The 15,096-nt window shown below is 37.3% G+C and overlaps 1 protein-coding gene across 1 annotated transcript in view; it reads left to right on the forward strand.

Moving 5' to 3' along the window:
- The window catches only part of MPDZ (multiple PDZ domain crumbs cell polarity complex component), a 225,587-nt gene that overhangs the window by 45,366 nt on the left and 165,125 nt on the right, over nucleotides 1–15,096 (forward strand). Inside the window, exons 10-12 of the mRNA XM_042781301.1 lie at nucleotides 9,018–9,204; nucleotides 10,366–10,437; nucleotides 13,068–13,177. Of these exons, the coding sequence (XP_042637235.1) occupies nucleotides 9,018–9,204; nucleotides 10,366–10,437; nucleotides 13,068–13,177 (369 nt within the window). The remainder of the gene's footprint in view (nucleotides 1–9,017; nucleotides 9,205–10,365; nucleotides 10,438–13,067; nucleotides 13,178–15,096) is intronic.

The raw sequence follows: 15,096 nt of genomic DNA on the forward strand, positions 1-15,096 counted from the left end.
ACTGATCTCAATTTTCGAGTTTGGAACTTCTTGCTTGAATAATTTCTGATATATTCAATTTCTGGTTGGAATGAATTTGCTGCATTAATTAATGTCACACTTACATTTTAGTTACAGACTTTCCAAAGTCAGTGAGTGACCAATGTCAAAATCTTTAGTGTACTTGCATCTGATTTTGGAATGCTTATTTTATCTTCTCTTGTGATCAGCAGAATGGCATTGTTATTGGTGGCTCCATGGGCAAGACGTTCTTCAAAAGAAATATATCCATCTCTCATTAATTATATCAAGGTCATCATTATAATCTTAAAAGTGGTGATCATTAGTATATTTTAATCCGATGGCTACTTAAACTCGTGTGTCAAGGAATTCAGCTTTGTCCTCAGTGGAAATTGGATTCCCCAAACTACCCAACTACTTCCCAGAATACAAATTCAAGAAATTCTGAACAAAGCATTTCCTGGTCAAATGCGTTTTGGAAAACATGCAGATGCAATGGTGTCTTAGAAGTTCACAAAGCACACTGGAAATCCAAAGACCCTGAGAAGTCCTGTAGTAGAGAAAACTGTTTAACTTTTTACCTCAACATTTCCTAAATTTTCTTAATTTTGGGATCTTTCTTTTCCCAAACCTATATTAATAATCTTTGGAAGTCATCCTGGGGAAACGCTGATTAATCTAATGTGTATTTATTTATCCTTAAGTCTCTGTTGGAGCTCTGGTGGCACAGTGGTCAAAGCATTCTGTTGCTAACCAAAAGGTTGGTGGTTTGAACCTACCAACCGCACCATGGAGAAGGATGGGGCAGTCTGCTTCTGTAAAGTATTGGAAATCCTATGGGACAGTTCTACTCTGTCCTGTGTGGTCTCTATGGTTCAGAACAGACATGATGGCAGTGAGTTTGGTTTTTGGTTTTTAAGTTTGTTTGTTTTTTTTAATCCCTTAATGAGCTCTGGTGGTATAGTGGTTAAGGCAGTTGTCTAAAAACCAGAAGGTTGGTGGTTTGAATTCACTAGCTGCTCTGTGGAAGAAAGGTAAGGCAGTTTACTTCCATAAAGATTTACAGCCTGGAAACCCAATTCAGGGTCACTATGAGTCAGCATTGACACTATGGCAGTGAGTTTGTTTTTTTACTCTCTTGGGATTATAATAACAATAAGAACAGTTAGAAAGTAGTAGGTTCAGATAAAGATCCTTTAACCTTGCCCTTTGCTTCCACATTGTAACTGTACTGAGTCTTCTTGTTTTTAGTTCTTTGAAACTCCTACTTAAACCTATTAATTAACCTCTTGAGTTCTACTCTAGAGACCAAGCTGTGCTTACTAGTTAACCAAGCTACATGCTGGAAATGAGCTTTTCCCACTGTGTCTCCATTTTATCATATAATGAAAAATAACCATTTTGTGATTTATGACACAATCTTGCTTGCTGAAAGTGAAGAGAACTTGAAGCATTTACTGATGAAGATCAAAGACTACAGCCTTCAATATGGATTGCATCTTAATGTAAAGAAAACAAAAATCCTCAAACTGAATGAATAAGTAACATCATGGTAAATGGAGAGAACATTGAAGTTGTCAAGGATTTCATTTTATTTGTATCCACAATGACATCCATGGAAGCAGCAGTCAAGGAATCAAATGATGTATTGCATCAGGCAAGTCTGCTTGCAAAAGGCCTCTTAAGAGTGTTAAAAAGAAAAGATATCCCTTTGAAAACTAAGGTGAGCTTGATCCAAGCCATGGTATTTTCAGTCTCCTCAAATCTATACAAAAGCTGGACAGTGAATAATGAAGACTTCTGTTTACCTAGTGCCATTCTGACTGGAATGTACCACAAATGGGATGGCTTGAACAACAGGAATTTATTCTCTTACAGTTGAGGAGGCTAGAAGTCTGAGTTCAAAGTGCCAGGTTCTAGGGGCTGTGTGAAGCCCTTGGGCTTCAGCTTTGACTCTTGCTCCTGGCCCACTGAAGCTAGAAGCATCTCTTCACTCAGGTAGCTACTGGCTGCTGAGGCTAACAAGCCCAAGGTTGACAAGAATAAGGCACAGTCTGATATTACAAAACAGCATGGCAGGACATTGATTCAAGTCCCTTGGAAGTCCCAGGATGGGCAGAGCATGGCAGGCTGCTGAACAACAACTCGGCTACATGCAGGGTTCAAGTGTGCCATAAGCTAGAGACCAGTCCCAAAGTTGCTTCTTATATATACATGTGGACCTTGCCAGGTGGAATACACAGAAATCAAATCAACCACATCTGTGGAAAGAAGTGATGGAGAAGCTCAATAACATTAGTTAGAACAAGGTCAGGAGCTGACTATGGAACAGCCTATCACTTGCTCATATGCAGGTTTAAGTTGAAGCTGAAGAAAATTAAAACAAGTCCAGGAGAGCCAAAATACAACTTTGAGTATATCCCACCTGAATATAGAGCCCTTCTGAAGAACACATTTGATGCATTGAGCACAAATGACCAAAGGCCAGATGACTTGTTGGATGACATGAAGGACATCATTCATGAAGAAAGCAAAAGGTCATTAAAAAGACAAGAAAAGAAGGAAGGACAAAAATAGATGTCAGAAGAGACTCTGAAACTTGCTCTTGAACAGAGTAGTTAAAGCAAATGGAAAAAATGATTAAATGAAAGAGCTGAACAGAAGAACTCAAAGGGTGGCTCAAAAAGACAAAGTAAAGCTTATAATGAAATGTGCAAAGACCTGAAATTATAATACTAAAAGGGAAGAACATGCTCAGCATTTCCCAAGCAGAAAGCACTAAAGAAAATATTTAAGCCCTGAATTGCAATATTGAAGGATTCTGTGGGCAAATTGTTGTTGAATGATGCAGGAAGCATCAAAAGATGATAGAAGGAATGTAGAGTCATTGCACCAAAAAGAATTGGCCGAAGTTCTCATATTTCAGGAGATAGCATATGATGAAGAAACAGTGGTATTGAAGGAAGAAGGTCAAGCTACACTGAAGGAATTTTTTTTGGAAAAAAAAACAAGGCTCTAGGAATTGATGGAATACCCATTGAGATGTTTCCACAAATGGATGCAGCACTAGAGGCACTCATTCATTTATGCCAAAAACTTTAGAAAATAGCTACCTGGCCAACTGACTGGAAGAGATCTATATATATCTATATCTATATCTATATCTATATCTATATCTATATCTATATCTATCTATCTATCTATCTATCTATCTATCTATATATATAAAATTATTGAACTATATCACATACAATAAAATTTTGCTGAAAATATTTCAAAACTGTTTGCAGCAGTATATTGACAGGGTACTTGCAGAAATTCAAGCTGGAGTCAGAAGAGTGTGTGGAATGAGAGGTATATCATTGTTGATGTCAGATTGATCTTGGCTGAAAGCAAAGAATACCAGAATGATGTTTACCTGTGTCTTTTTGACTGTGCAAAGCATAACAAATTATGGATAACAGTGTGAAGAATGAGAATTCCTAAACAATGTGCTTATGAGGAACCTGTACCTAGACCAAGAGGCAGTCATTCAGATAGAGCAAAGGAATAATGAATGGTTTAAAATCAAGAAAGGTGTGCATCAGGGTTGTGTCCTTTCATCATACTTATTCAATCAGCATGCTGAGCAAATAATCTGAGAAGCTGGAGTATATGAAGAAGAACGTAGCATCAGGATTGAAGGAAGACTGAGCAAATATTCTGAGAAGCTAGAGTATATGAAGAAGAATGTGGCATCAGGATTGAAGGAAGACTCATTAACAACCTAAGATACACAGATGACACAACCTTGTTTGATGAAAGTGAAGAAAACTTGAAGCACTTACTGATGAAGATCAAAGACTGCAGTCTTCATTCTGGATTACACCTCTACTTAAAGAAAACAAAAATCCTCACAACTGGGCCAATAAACAACATCACAATAAATGGAAAAAAGATTGAAGTCCTTAGGGATTTCATTTTACTTGAATCCACAATCTATGCCCATAGAAGTGTTGTTGTTGTTATGTGCTGTTGAGTCGAACCTGATTCATAGCCACCCCGACTTGGTTTTCCAACGTGGATTCACTATGGAAGTAGATTGCCCAACCTTCCTTCCAAGGAGTGGCTGGTGGGTTTGAACTGCCAGCCTTCTGGTTAGTAGTCAAGTGGCTTAGTCACTATGCTACCAGAGCTCAGCAGTCAGGAAATCAGAGGCTGTATTGCACTGGGCAGATCTGCTACAAAAGACCTCTTTAAAGTGTTAAAGAGCAGAGAGGTCAGTTTTAAGGCCTGAAGGTGTGCCTGACCGAAGACATGATCTTTTCAATCACTTCATATGCATGTGAAAGCTGGACAGTGGATAAGAAATATTGAAGAAGAATTGGTACGTCTGAATTGTGGTACTGGTGAAGAATACAGAAAACACCACGAACTGCCAGAACAGCAAACAAATACATCTTGGAAGAAGTACAGCTGGAAAGCTCCTTAGAAGCAAGAATTGCCAGACTTTGTCTCACATATTTTGGTTATGTTGTCACAAGAGAGCAGTGCTTGGAGAAGGATATCATGTTTGGTAAAATAGAGAGTCAGTGTGAAAAGGGAAGACTATCAAGGAGATGATGGATTCACATAGGGCTGCAACATGGGTCTAAGCATAGCAACAATTGTGAGGATGGTGCACGACTGGGCATTGGTTCATTCTGTTGTAAATAGGGTCACTATGAGTCGGAGCCAACTTGATGGCACCTAACAACAATGACAACAATGGTACTGACCATTTAGCAAGCTTCTTGATTCAGTTTCTTCACCTATAAAATTGGGATAAGAATAGTTCTGGTATGATTTTTGTATAAGAACCAAATGACAAAATTTATTTAAAATGCCTGGTATAAAACTTGGCACATTGCTGCCACAGAAAGCCTTATGAATATCAGTGAAACATTGTCTGATACAGAGCTGAAAGATAAACCCCTCAGGTTGGAAGGCACTCAGCATACAACAGGGGAAGTGCTGCCTGCTCAAAGTGGAGTCAACCTTAATGACATGGATCGAGTAAAGTTTTCTGAACCTTTATTTGTGGATGTATGACAACTTAAAATGAAAACAGCTATAAATATCCATTAATAATTAGAATTTGGAATGTATGAAGTACATTTCTAGTACACTTTCTAGGAAATGAAAAGTTGTTAAAAGTGAAATGGAACACACAAAGATCAATATCCTGGGCATTAATGAGCTGAAATGGACTGGTATGTGGCCATTTTGAATCTGAGAGTCATATGGTCTACTATGCCTGGAATGACAAATTGAAGAGGAATGATGTTGCATTCATCTTCAAAAAGAACATTTCAAGATCTGTCCTGAAGTACAATGTTGTCAGTGATAGGATAAGATCCATATGCCTACAAAGATGACTAGTTAATGCTTGGCACATAGTACCATTGTAGTAATTAAGAGAATATTTATTGAGGACCTGAGCTAATTACACATTTGAAAGAGTCTCACAACAGCTTCCCTCCAAACTTGTCATTATCTTGATTCTTATAGAAATATAGTCTCAAATATAATTCCCCTTAGCCAAACCAAACCCATTAGTATCGAGTTGGTTCCAACTCATAGTGACCCTATAGGACAGAGTAGAATTGCCCTGTAGGGTTTCCAAGGCTGTAATCCTGATGGAAGCAGATTGCCACATCTTTCTCCTGCAGAGCGGCTGATGGGTTGGAACCACCGACCTTTTCATTAGCAGCTGAGCACTTTACCACTGTGCCTCCATGGGATGGTTAATGATAAAGGGCATTGCTCACTCAAAGATGTAACTTTCTTTCCTCTGAGAGTTCTTTCTTGCATTATTAAAATCACTTTCTTCACTGTCATCTAGATTTTCAGGTTTCATTTTTGTTTATAGCAACATTCCTTTATTTCAGCATTAGAAGCACCTGGGGGCATATCAAGCAGTGCTTTAGCTCATACATTAATTTTTTGAAAAATATTGCTATCTTGTGGAATTCTAAGATTGCAATAGGAAAGTTTTCCCCATCTGGTTGCTTTTTCTCAACTGCAGTCTTTGGCTATACCTTGCTTTTGTTTTGGCAGCAGCTATTTGGAGCTAGAGTCTATTTTTATTTTGTAGTTACTGAAGGTGGTGATAAAATTACAAAATTGTTTCTTTCTGTTCTGAGGGAGTATTTTTTTGTAACATTAAATTATTTTTCTATGAGATTCTTGTGGTAAAATTTTGTTCTGTGGACTCTTACGCACTGGGCAAGGGATAGAGTGCAGAGTTTATTTTCATCTTCTTTTTTTTTTTTACATTTTATATGTGAAGTTCTCCATAATATTTTATTTGACAGAATGCCTCTATTACGCTTTTTTTTTTAAGTTGATCATACTTCATCATTTCACAGATCATACATACTATTTTTCAGATTGATAGCACACAGTGATTCTTGCTAAATGGAGTATGGGATTGTGATTGATAAAGTAAATTACTATAACAAGCATATAACTAAAGAAAAAAAGACCAGCTGTTGCCTTTGATATTCTGTGACCTTTTGCCTAGGCTCAGGTTCTCTCTATAGCTTTGGGGTATGTTGGGAGATGGCTTAGCAAGCTGCACTGAGTGTGCTAAGTAGAAATTCTTCAAGGTATTGGTGTAGGGACATTTGTCCTTCCTTAGTCTCCAGTTTCACTGCAGTGTTTTCTCTGCTGTTATATTTTATTTATCTTTCCAAGAAAAAAAAAAAAAGAAAACCCACACTGCCATCTCTTCTATTCTGACTCATAGCATCCCCCATTGGGTTTCTGAGGCGGTAAATCTTTACAGAAGTAGATTGCCTGATCTTCCTTCCATGGAATGGCTGGTGGGTTTGAACCACCAACCTTCTGGTTAGCAGTCAAATGCCTTAGGCACTGAGCCACCAGAGCTCCTGTCTTTCCAATAATGAATCACCAAAATAGGAGTAGGGGGAAGGAGGAAAAGTTAGACGCCTATGTTAAGTTGCCATCTGAATCAGAAGTTTAATACAAGCGTTAAGGAACCACAAAGTATGAGAATCTCATCTAGATCAGAGGTCTCTAAATGTATGAATGATAACCCTCTTCTGCAAAAAAAGAACCCTCACTCCTTTCTCCCTCTTTCTCTTCCCTTCTGTGTGTCCATTAACAATTTAACAACTAATTAATATATTATAAAAACATATATATTTGTACACACACACATATAAAATAAAGATGAAATTATAAGTATGTTTAATTAGAAGTTCTAATATTTTCTTCTGGAAATCTCTGCAGTACAGATACTTCAGATTAGACACCATCAATCTAGGACTTACTCTCATTCTCATTTATTTAATGAATACTTCATTTCAGTGCCGACTATGGCTAGCATCGTCCTTACAGCTCTTTCACAATTTAAAAGGAACATCAGTGGCTTGGAATGTCAACATTAAATTACTTTTGCACTTTTCCAAACTGTTTTCACTGTGATTTTATTTTGTTTAAATATGTTGTTATACTTTGCATTTATTCCAAAAGGAATTTGCTTTACAAATAAATCTTTGGCATATGAGCCAATGGCTCTGTCCCCTTATTTGGGATGAACATCTACAGTGCTGTATTTTGATTATGCAGATGTAACAAAATGGCACAGAGCCTGCCCTAATGGAACATACAGTCATAGGACAAATATCTACAGAAAATGTAAAACTAAATCATGCTAAATGCTATGAAGAAGGATGGGCAAAGGGGAATTTGACCATAGTCAGAGAGATCATGATAGCTTAATTATGGAATTCTCTATTAGACTGAGATGTGAAGCAATTTTCAATGTTTTTAAAGTGAAGCAATGAGAAAGTATGAGCTAGAGTAGACTGTCCAGTGGTCCAGGCTTGGGTACCAATACTTATAGAGACTGCATGGTTCCCTCCAGTGGAGGGAACATTGCAAGTCAGGAGGATGGAAATGAGGCCATTGGGATAGAGGACATCATGTAAGATGAAGTTGGCGATGGTGAGTGGTGATAATGATGGAAAGTGAGGCAGTTGACAAACTATAGACCATGTTAAAGATTTGGAGTCTTGTCTTATGGAATGTCTCTGAAAGACAGGGTTTGGGTAAGATTAATGTAATTGAAGTTTTGAAAAGTCATAGGGGCATTTTCAAATGTTTTGTCATTTGTGAACCAGAAAAAGAGAGAATCACGTATTTTAGTAGAGGCAAAGAAATGATAAGGAAGACAGTTTTGTTTTCTTTTTTAGATAAAAAGTATTAATGTGGTCTTGGAGAAAGCATTCTCAGTGACCACTCTTATCATTGTCTTGTTTACCTTCATCTTTTTTAGTACTAGTTTTCGAACTTGACTGTGCATCAGGATTACCTGGAGGATATAAAAGAAGATACAGAAGTGTGAAGACATTGGGGGTTTAGTGATAGTATTCTTGCCCCCTGTGTGGGAGACCAGGCTTTGAGTCCCAGTTGATACACCTCAAGCACAGTCACTACCCATCTGTCAGTGTTTGCTGTGTATTGTGATGATGCTCAACAGGTTTCCATAGAGCTTCCAAACTAAGACAGACTAGGAATCTAACCTGGCGATTTACTTACAAAACTGAATGTAAACCTTAGGGGATCACAGTGGTCTGATCCACAACTGGTCATGGAGATGGATGGAACAGGATTGGGCCACATTTCGTTCTGTTGTGCATGGAGTCACTGTGAGTTGGGGGCCAACTCAAAGGCAGCTAACAACAACACAGAAGCATGAGCCCCATGCTAGAACTGTTGGCTCATCATTTCTAGGAGCAACCCCAGCATCTGCATTAAACAAAACAGCTGAAACCCTCCCAAGTGATTCTACAGCAGCAAAGGTAATACTGGTTTCCAAACAACCATTGGCTATCATTGCCCATTCCCCACTCTTCACAGTAACAAGCAGTAAATAGGCACTTTGTGAATGGCTAATGCAAATGTCTGTGTGTGTGTGCGCGCACGCGTGTGTGTGTGTAGTTTTTCAACACGTCTTGTCCTCCTCACAGGTAGATGGCACAAACCTTCAGGGTTTCACCAATCAACAAGCAGTAGAGGTGCTGCGACACACAGGACAAACTGTGCACCTGACACTAATGAGGAGAGGAGGGACAAAGCAGGAAGCTGAGCTCACACCGGTGGAGGACATCACAAAAGATACAGTTCTGTCACCTCTTAATGCCAGCATGAGCAAAGGTAATACCAAAATAATCGGGCTTTCTATTGGAACTTTGTTAGCTTTCTTTTTTTCTAATTTGGAAGTAATTTATTTAAAGAACATTTTCTACTCCCAACTATTCATTAGGAACCCAGTGAATAGGAATTTTAATAAACTTGGGATTATTTAGAGCCAGAGTCCCTTAACTATAGAATGGGGTTCTGAATAAAGCAAATGTCTTTCCATCCTACTCATTCAATCATCGTTTCCCAATGAGTGCATGCATGGTCACTTACTTCTGCCATTGTCATGTTGGGTCTTTAAGAGACCCTGTTGTGACTGGCTTATTTATGTGGGCCCATGATTTAAGTGGGAGCTCTGGGGGTGTAGTGCCTAAGGCATTTGACTGCTAACCAGAAGGTTGGTGGTTCAAACCCATCAGCCACTCCTCAGAAGGAAGATTGGGCAATCTACTTACTGCCTAAGAAAACCTAAGAAACCCAAGGAGGGGTTGCTATGAGTTGGAGATAACTCGACGGTACATAACAACAACAGCAACAACAACAGCATGATTTAAGTACTCAACCTTGATGGAATTGAATGTAACTCCATATTTGGAAATATCATTCATAAGCAGTTTATACCTGAGGCTGTCTGCACATGACTGCCATTCCCAGGTGGCCTAGTGAGGTAAACATTTATTGATACAAGTCAGGCTGTTGTCTGGAATGTGTTTCATTTCTTAAACTGTTCACCATTCTGGTACTTACAGCATATACGCTTCCAGCTGTACTGTTGTTGTTGTTATGTGCCATCGAGTCAGCCCCAACTCATAGAGACCCCTCCTTGGGTTTCCGAGGCGGTATCACTATGGAAGAAGATTGCCCAACCTTCCTTCTGAGGAGTGGCTGGTGGGTTTGAACCGCCAGCCTTCTGGTTAGCAATCAAGTGCTTTAGGCACTATGCTACCAGAGCTCCTTCCTGTTGTACTAGGGGTCAGGAAAATGACTGGAGAAAGTTTTAATTTTCTAATCCCAATTAATAGGAAAATTTCCCTTTCAATACACATGGTTATTGAAGAGCTTACTTGCAAAAAACAAAATCTCATCTTTCAAATAAATACAGTGGAATTAGAAAAATTCAAGTGCTTGACAATATTATATATACAAAAATTACTATAAAATATTTTTATCTTTTAGAAAATTATGAAAAAGATGAAGATTCTTTATCTTTGAGGAGAAACACCAACATATTACCAATTGAAGAAGAAGGTAAAACACCTGGGACCAGTTTACTATGTTCATTTTTATTTTTTATTTTTTTGGAGAAATTATTTTTACAAATATGATTAAGCATCCAGGGTATAAAAATCACTTTAAAATATTTTTCAGAAAAGAGATGCTTGTAGATCCCTATTTAGAGATGAGATTAATTTACTCAACTAGATGACTGAAATAGTTAGTTTATATCTGGTATATTTTCTTGCTGAGTTAGTCTTTTCTTTCTTCTAAGTTTATTTACCTAGAACCATTTGGGAATCAATCAGTTGCACACATAATTTTAATTCAACCCTCTTGCCTCTGTATGCAGCCAATGTGTCTCTACTTTTTTGAAGAAACAATTGTAAAATTACAATGTTTTCTAAAATGAATAGTGGAAAAGCTTTAAAGCATAAGCTTTTAGGAATGAAACGATCCAATATTGGGAGGCTTCTCAATTTTTTAGAAGTTCTAATTTTTCATTTTGAAAAACTGGTTTACAGAGAAATTATTAAACCCTTCTGATAATTATTTTACTACAATCCTAGAGTCCATCAAGCTGTTCAGAAGTTGTTTTAGTGAGGCATTGTTTTAATATGCAGTTATGCTGGAGTGTACTGCCATCTATTTAAATTGTCCGTTGTTTACTCCTCTTACCTTGAGATTGCTTTAGGTACTTTGGTAGTTTAAAGCTACTGAACTTCTTATCTAGGGAATGAGATGTATAGGGTTCACATTTGTTAATCCCATCCTGTCATTTTTACACTAATAGGTGAAAAAATTAGTGAGTGTCAGGAATTGTGGGAAAAGATAAACATGCATCAAAGCATGGCATTTGAGATAATAAGTGTGTATGGCTATATGGTTGTCTTGAAGACTCTGTTTTGCTTTGGTGAAAGTGTATTCACTGTGTATTCAATGTGGGAAGGTAGGTGGGGGAGACTCTGGACTTATTATCAAGAGTCCCTAGAATCTTTGTTAAGCAACATAAGCAAAAGAAAAACTTTTAAGTGACTCCAGTGAGTCTGCCATAGTAGTGGTCCTCAAACAAGGGATAAGATACCATTACCCCCTTCCAAAGAAATCTATACTCATGTGTGAACCTGGACAAGTCATTTGACTTTAGGTTAAGGTCAGGAGACCTTACTGTAACTGGTTAAATATCCTTGAAATCTAATCTTCTAACAGTTGGTAAGGGGCAGATAGAAGTTTATATGATTTTACTTGTATGAAATTGACCCTCTGATTGTTTTCCAGCACCTTATTAATCCCCACTTCCTCATTCAAAACCCCATCTTTCTTGAATCACTGCCTAGCCACATGGACACAGCAGAATCAAGGAAAGGGGAGGTAGGAGGAGATAGTACTCTGAGCTGACTTTTCTTTTTCTCTTCCTGTATCAGGTCCACAGATTCCCTGTAATCTATGTTCAGCCCAGATAGTTATCCCTTTCTGAGAGGAATTTAATTTTGATGTAAAAATACTCTTCTTTTGGAGCTAGCCTCCAAATTTATTTTATTACAGTTTATCATGTTTAGTTTCTCAAGGAGAAAATAGAATAATTCCATTAACTCAAGTCTCGTCAAATCTGCAAAATATGCCTGGAATGCAGGTTCATTAATTTGCAATAAAGAGGAGTTAGCTATTGAGAAATTTGGATTTTGGAACACTCTTTTTTTTTTTTTTTTCCTTTTGCCCTTTAGGCCCCACATTCATCAGGTTGTTAACTCTTATTGCTATATTCATTTCTTTTTTTTTTTTTTAATTGTGATTTGGGCAAATTCACTTTCCATACAGCAGCTTATATATACTTTGTATATGAGCTCACATGCAAAGAGAACACTCTTTAAATTTGAAATTTGAATGGTACAGGGATAAGAAAAACAAATGCCTTAGAGAATACTGTCTAATAGAGAGTTTTAAAAACAACTTTTATGAGTAAAAACTATGATGAAATATGGAAATCTTTGAATATGGCTTTAAAATTCTTCTCAGTGTCTTGATTTATATAATAACTACTATACCTTCAATTTTGTTTACATAATTTGTTTAGTGAGTTTCTTTGTTGAAGTATTTATTTACTTATTTATGTTTGCCAATTAATGGGATTATAATTATAGGGTTTTATTTTAATTTACATTTTCAATTTTTTTTTTTACTTATATTTTTTTCATTCAACATGTAGTTGTATATATTCTCTACTAATTTATTTCTTTTGCCTTTTTTTGGCTAAGATACAACGTGATCCCATTTTTCCCCTGTAAAACCAAATGAAAATAAAACAAATGAACTGATATAGATGTTAACATGACTTTTTCATTCTAGAGGCAACAAAAAAAACATCTAGTGAACTGTAGAGTGACTTAGAGTCTTTGTTGTTTTAAATGAAAGTTAGACAGGGTTTGGATATTTTGATGAAAATACTGCTAAGTTTTAGAAGAGATCTTCTAAAAGAATATAGTGAGCATGTCAATGGTAGCATTCCAAATTAAATTACTAAAATATCTATAGAAATAAGAGTATACCATATGTTGGGTGAGGAGTCTGATTTTGTACAACAGAGTGCCATGTGCAGATAATGTGATTTAAGATAATGTGATTTTTTTAATTTATCACTAACTTAATTGCATTGACTATTTTAGAGTATCCATTATTGGCTGCTGAGATGGAAGAAATAGAAGATGTGCAACAAAAAGAAGCTTCCCTGCTGACAAAGTGGCAAAGGATTATGGGAATTAATTATGAAGTAGTGGTAGGTTTGCTTTTCTCCCCTAACTAGTAGCTGTATTTGAGCATATGGCAAAAATAATAATGAACATTTTAAAGAGTCCCATAGAAGCAAAATGTTAGGCTTTTTTGGAAGCCCTAAAAGTGCTGTTTTAGGTATTAAAAATGCAGGTTGGAGATAGTTGAATAGTAACCAAGGAATTAAATTAAATAGAATGGAAATCTTAGCACTCATAATCCACTAATATGTTAATATTTCCAGAAGTAGAATGAATAAATGATAGTTTACTTAAAAATAAAACAAAAATCATGATCAATGTATAGAATTGTAAATGGACTCTTGCCTACTCCTGCTTTATCACTGTTGTGCATTTCCTTTCCTGAAGAATTCTAATTTTTCATGCTTTTTCATGTTACTGTTCTTATACCATGGTGAGTGTTATGCTTATTCACAATTTGCATATAGCAATCATGATCTCTTATCCTAAAAAGAGGTTTAACAAAGTTGACGCAAATTATCAATCCTTAGATGCGTGCCAGAAAATTTCAGGGATTTTGAGAAGACAAATAAAATTCTATGCCGAGGAGAACTTCTTAGATTGCTTATAAAATTCAGTTATCTCTGGATTGTTGTTGTTGTTGTTATGTGCCGTCGAGTCAGCCCTGACTCATAGCGACCCCTCCTTGGGTTTCCGAGGCAGTATCACTATGGAAGTAGGATTGCCCAACCTTCCTTCCGAGGAGTGGCTGGTGGGTTTGAACCGCCAGCCTTCTGGTTAGCAGTCAAGTGCCTTAGCCACTATGCTACCAGAGCTCCCATCTCTGGATTAGAGGAGATAAAGATAAAAATTAGAGGAGATAAAAGGCAATGGATAATGACATATAAATAATAACTAGGATTTACTGAGCATTTTGTTCAAATAGTGTTCCAACTACTTGAACTTTTTTTTTTTGTAGTTCTCATGACAATTGCCTTTTTTTAAAAAAAAAAACACCCAAGAAGGTTAACAATCAAGTGAGTGCAGCAATTATTATGATTTTAAATCAAATTGAGGAAAAATATGGTAACATCCAGCTTAAACATGTTCGCATGAAGAGAAAGTCTAAGAGTTGCTTCTGTGGGGTAGTGTCAGCATGGCTGGACTGCAAAACTGACAGTGCAGTTCTTCAGGTGGTAATTGAACAGTCAAAGGGGTCTTTGACTAGCCATTTGGTCATAGACGTCCAGAACCAAGACTGTGGACTCCTAACTGCTTGTTGCTTACATACTGTCTTGGCACTCCTGGTAAACTTTCAAGAGCAAACATGTGCTCTAAGTAAGAACATACTAGGGTATTTATTGGTTCTGATCATACAGAGATAAATAAGGTATAGATCAGTGTGTTAGACTGGGTTCTCTAGAGAAACAAAACCAGTTAAGCTTTTATATATATATATATAGAGAGAGAGAGAGAGAGAGAGAAATTTATTTTAGGAAAATGGCTCACAAACTTATAGAAGCTGGCAAGTCCAAAGTTCCTGGATCAAACGTCAACCTGGAAGCTTTTCCACGTCAAGCTGGAGGTTTTTCCCGACTCTTGCAGCTACAGGGGCTGAGACGCTCAAGGCTGGCAGGCAGTACACTGGCTGTTGACTCCAACGAATGATGAATCCAAGATTTCTAGGCTGAATGGTGGATTGTTCACTCACGGACAGTTGTAGGCAGTATGAATCCCATCCACAGAAGAATGTCTCTTTTCCCGGAATATCTATAGATATACTGGAAGCAGGCCACACCCCCAGGGAAACTCCCTTTCAACAGATTGCCTGCTCAAAACATAATCATCTAATCCCATCATGGGAATAACCACATCACAACAGCTTAAACCACACAGAATTGTGGTCCAGCCAAGTTGACACACAGCTCCAACTATCACCATCAGGTTCCAGGAATTTTGCTATGTA

This window comes from Orycteropus afer, unplaced genomic scaffold (assembly GCF_000298275.1).
Source record: "Orycteropus afer afer isolate SDZICR_OR568_19922 unplaced genomic scaffold, OryAfe1.0 scaffold00102, whole genome shotgun sequence".
Lineage (NCBI taxonomy): Eukaryota > Metazoa > Chordata > Mammalia > Tubulidentata > Orycteropodidae > Orycteropus > Orycteropus afer.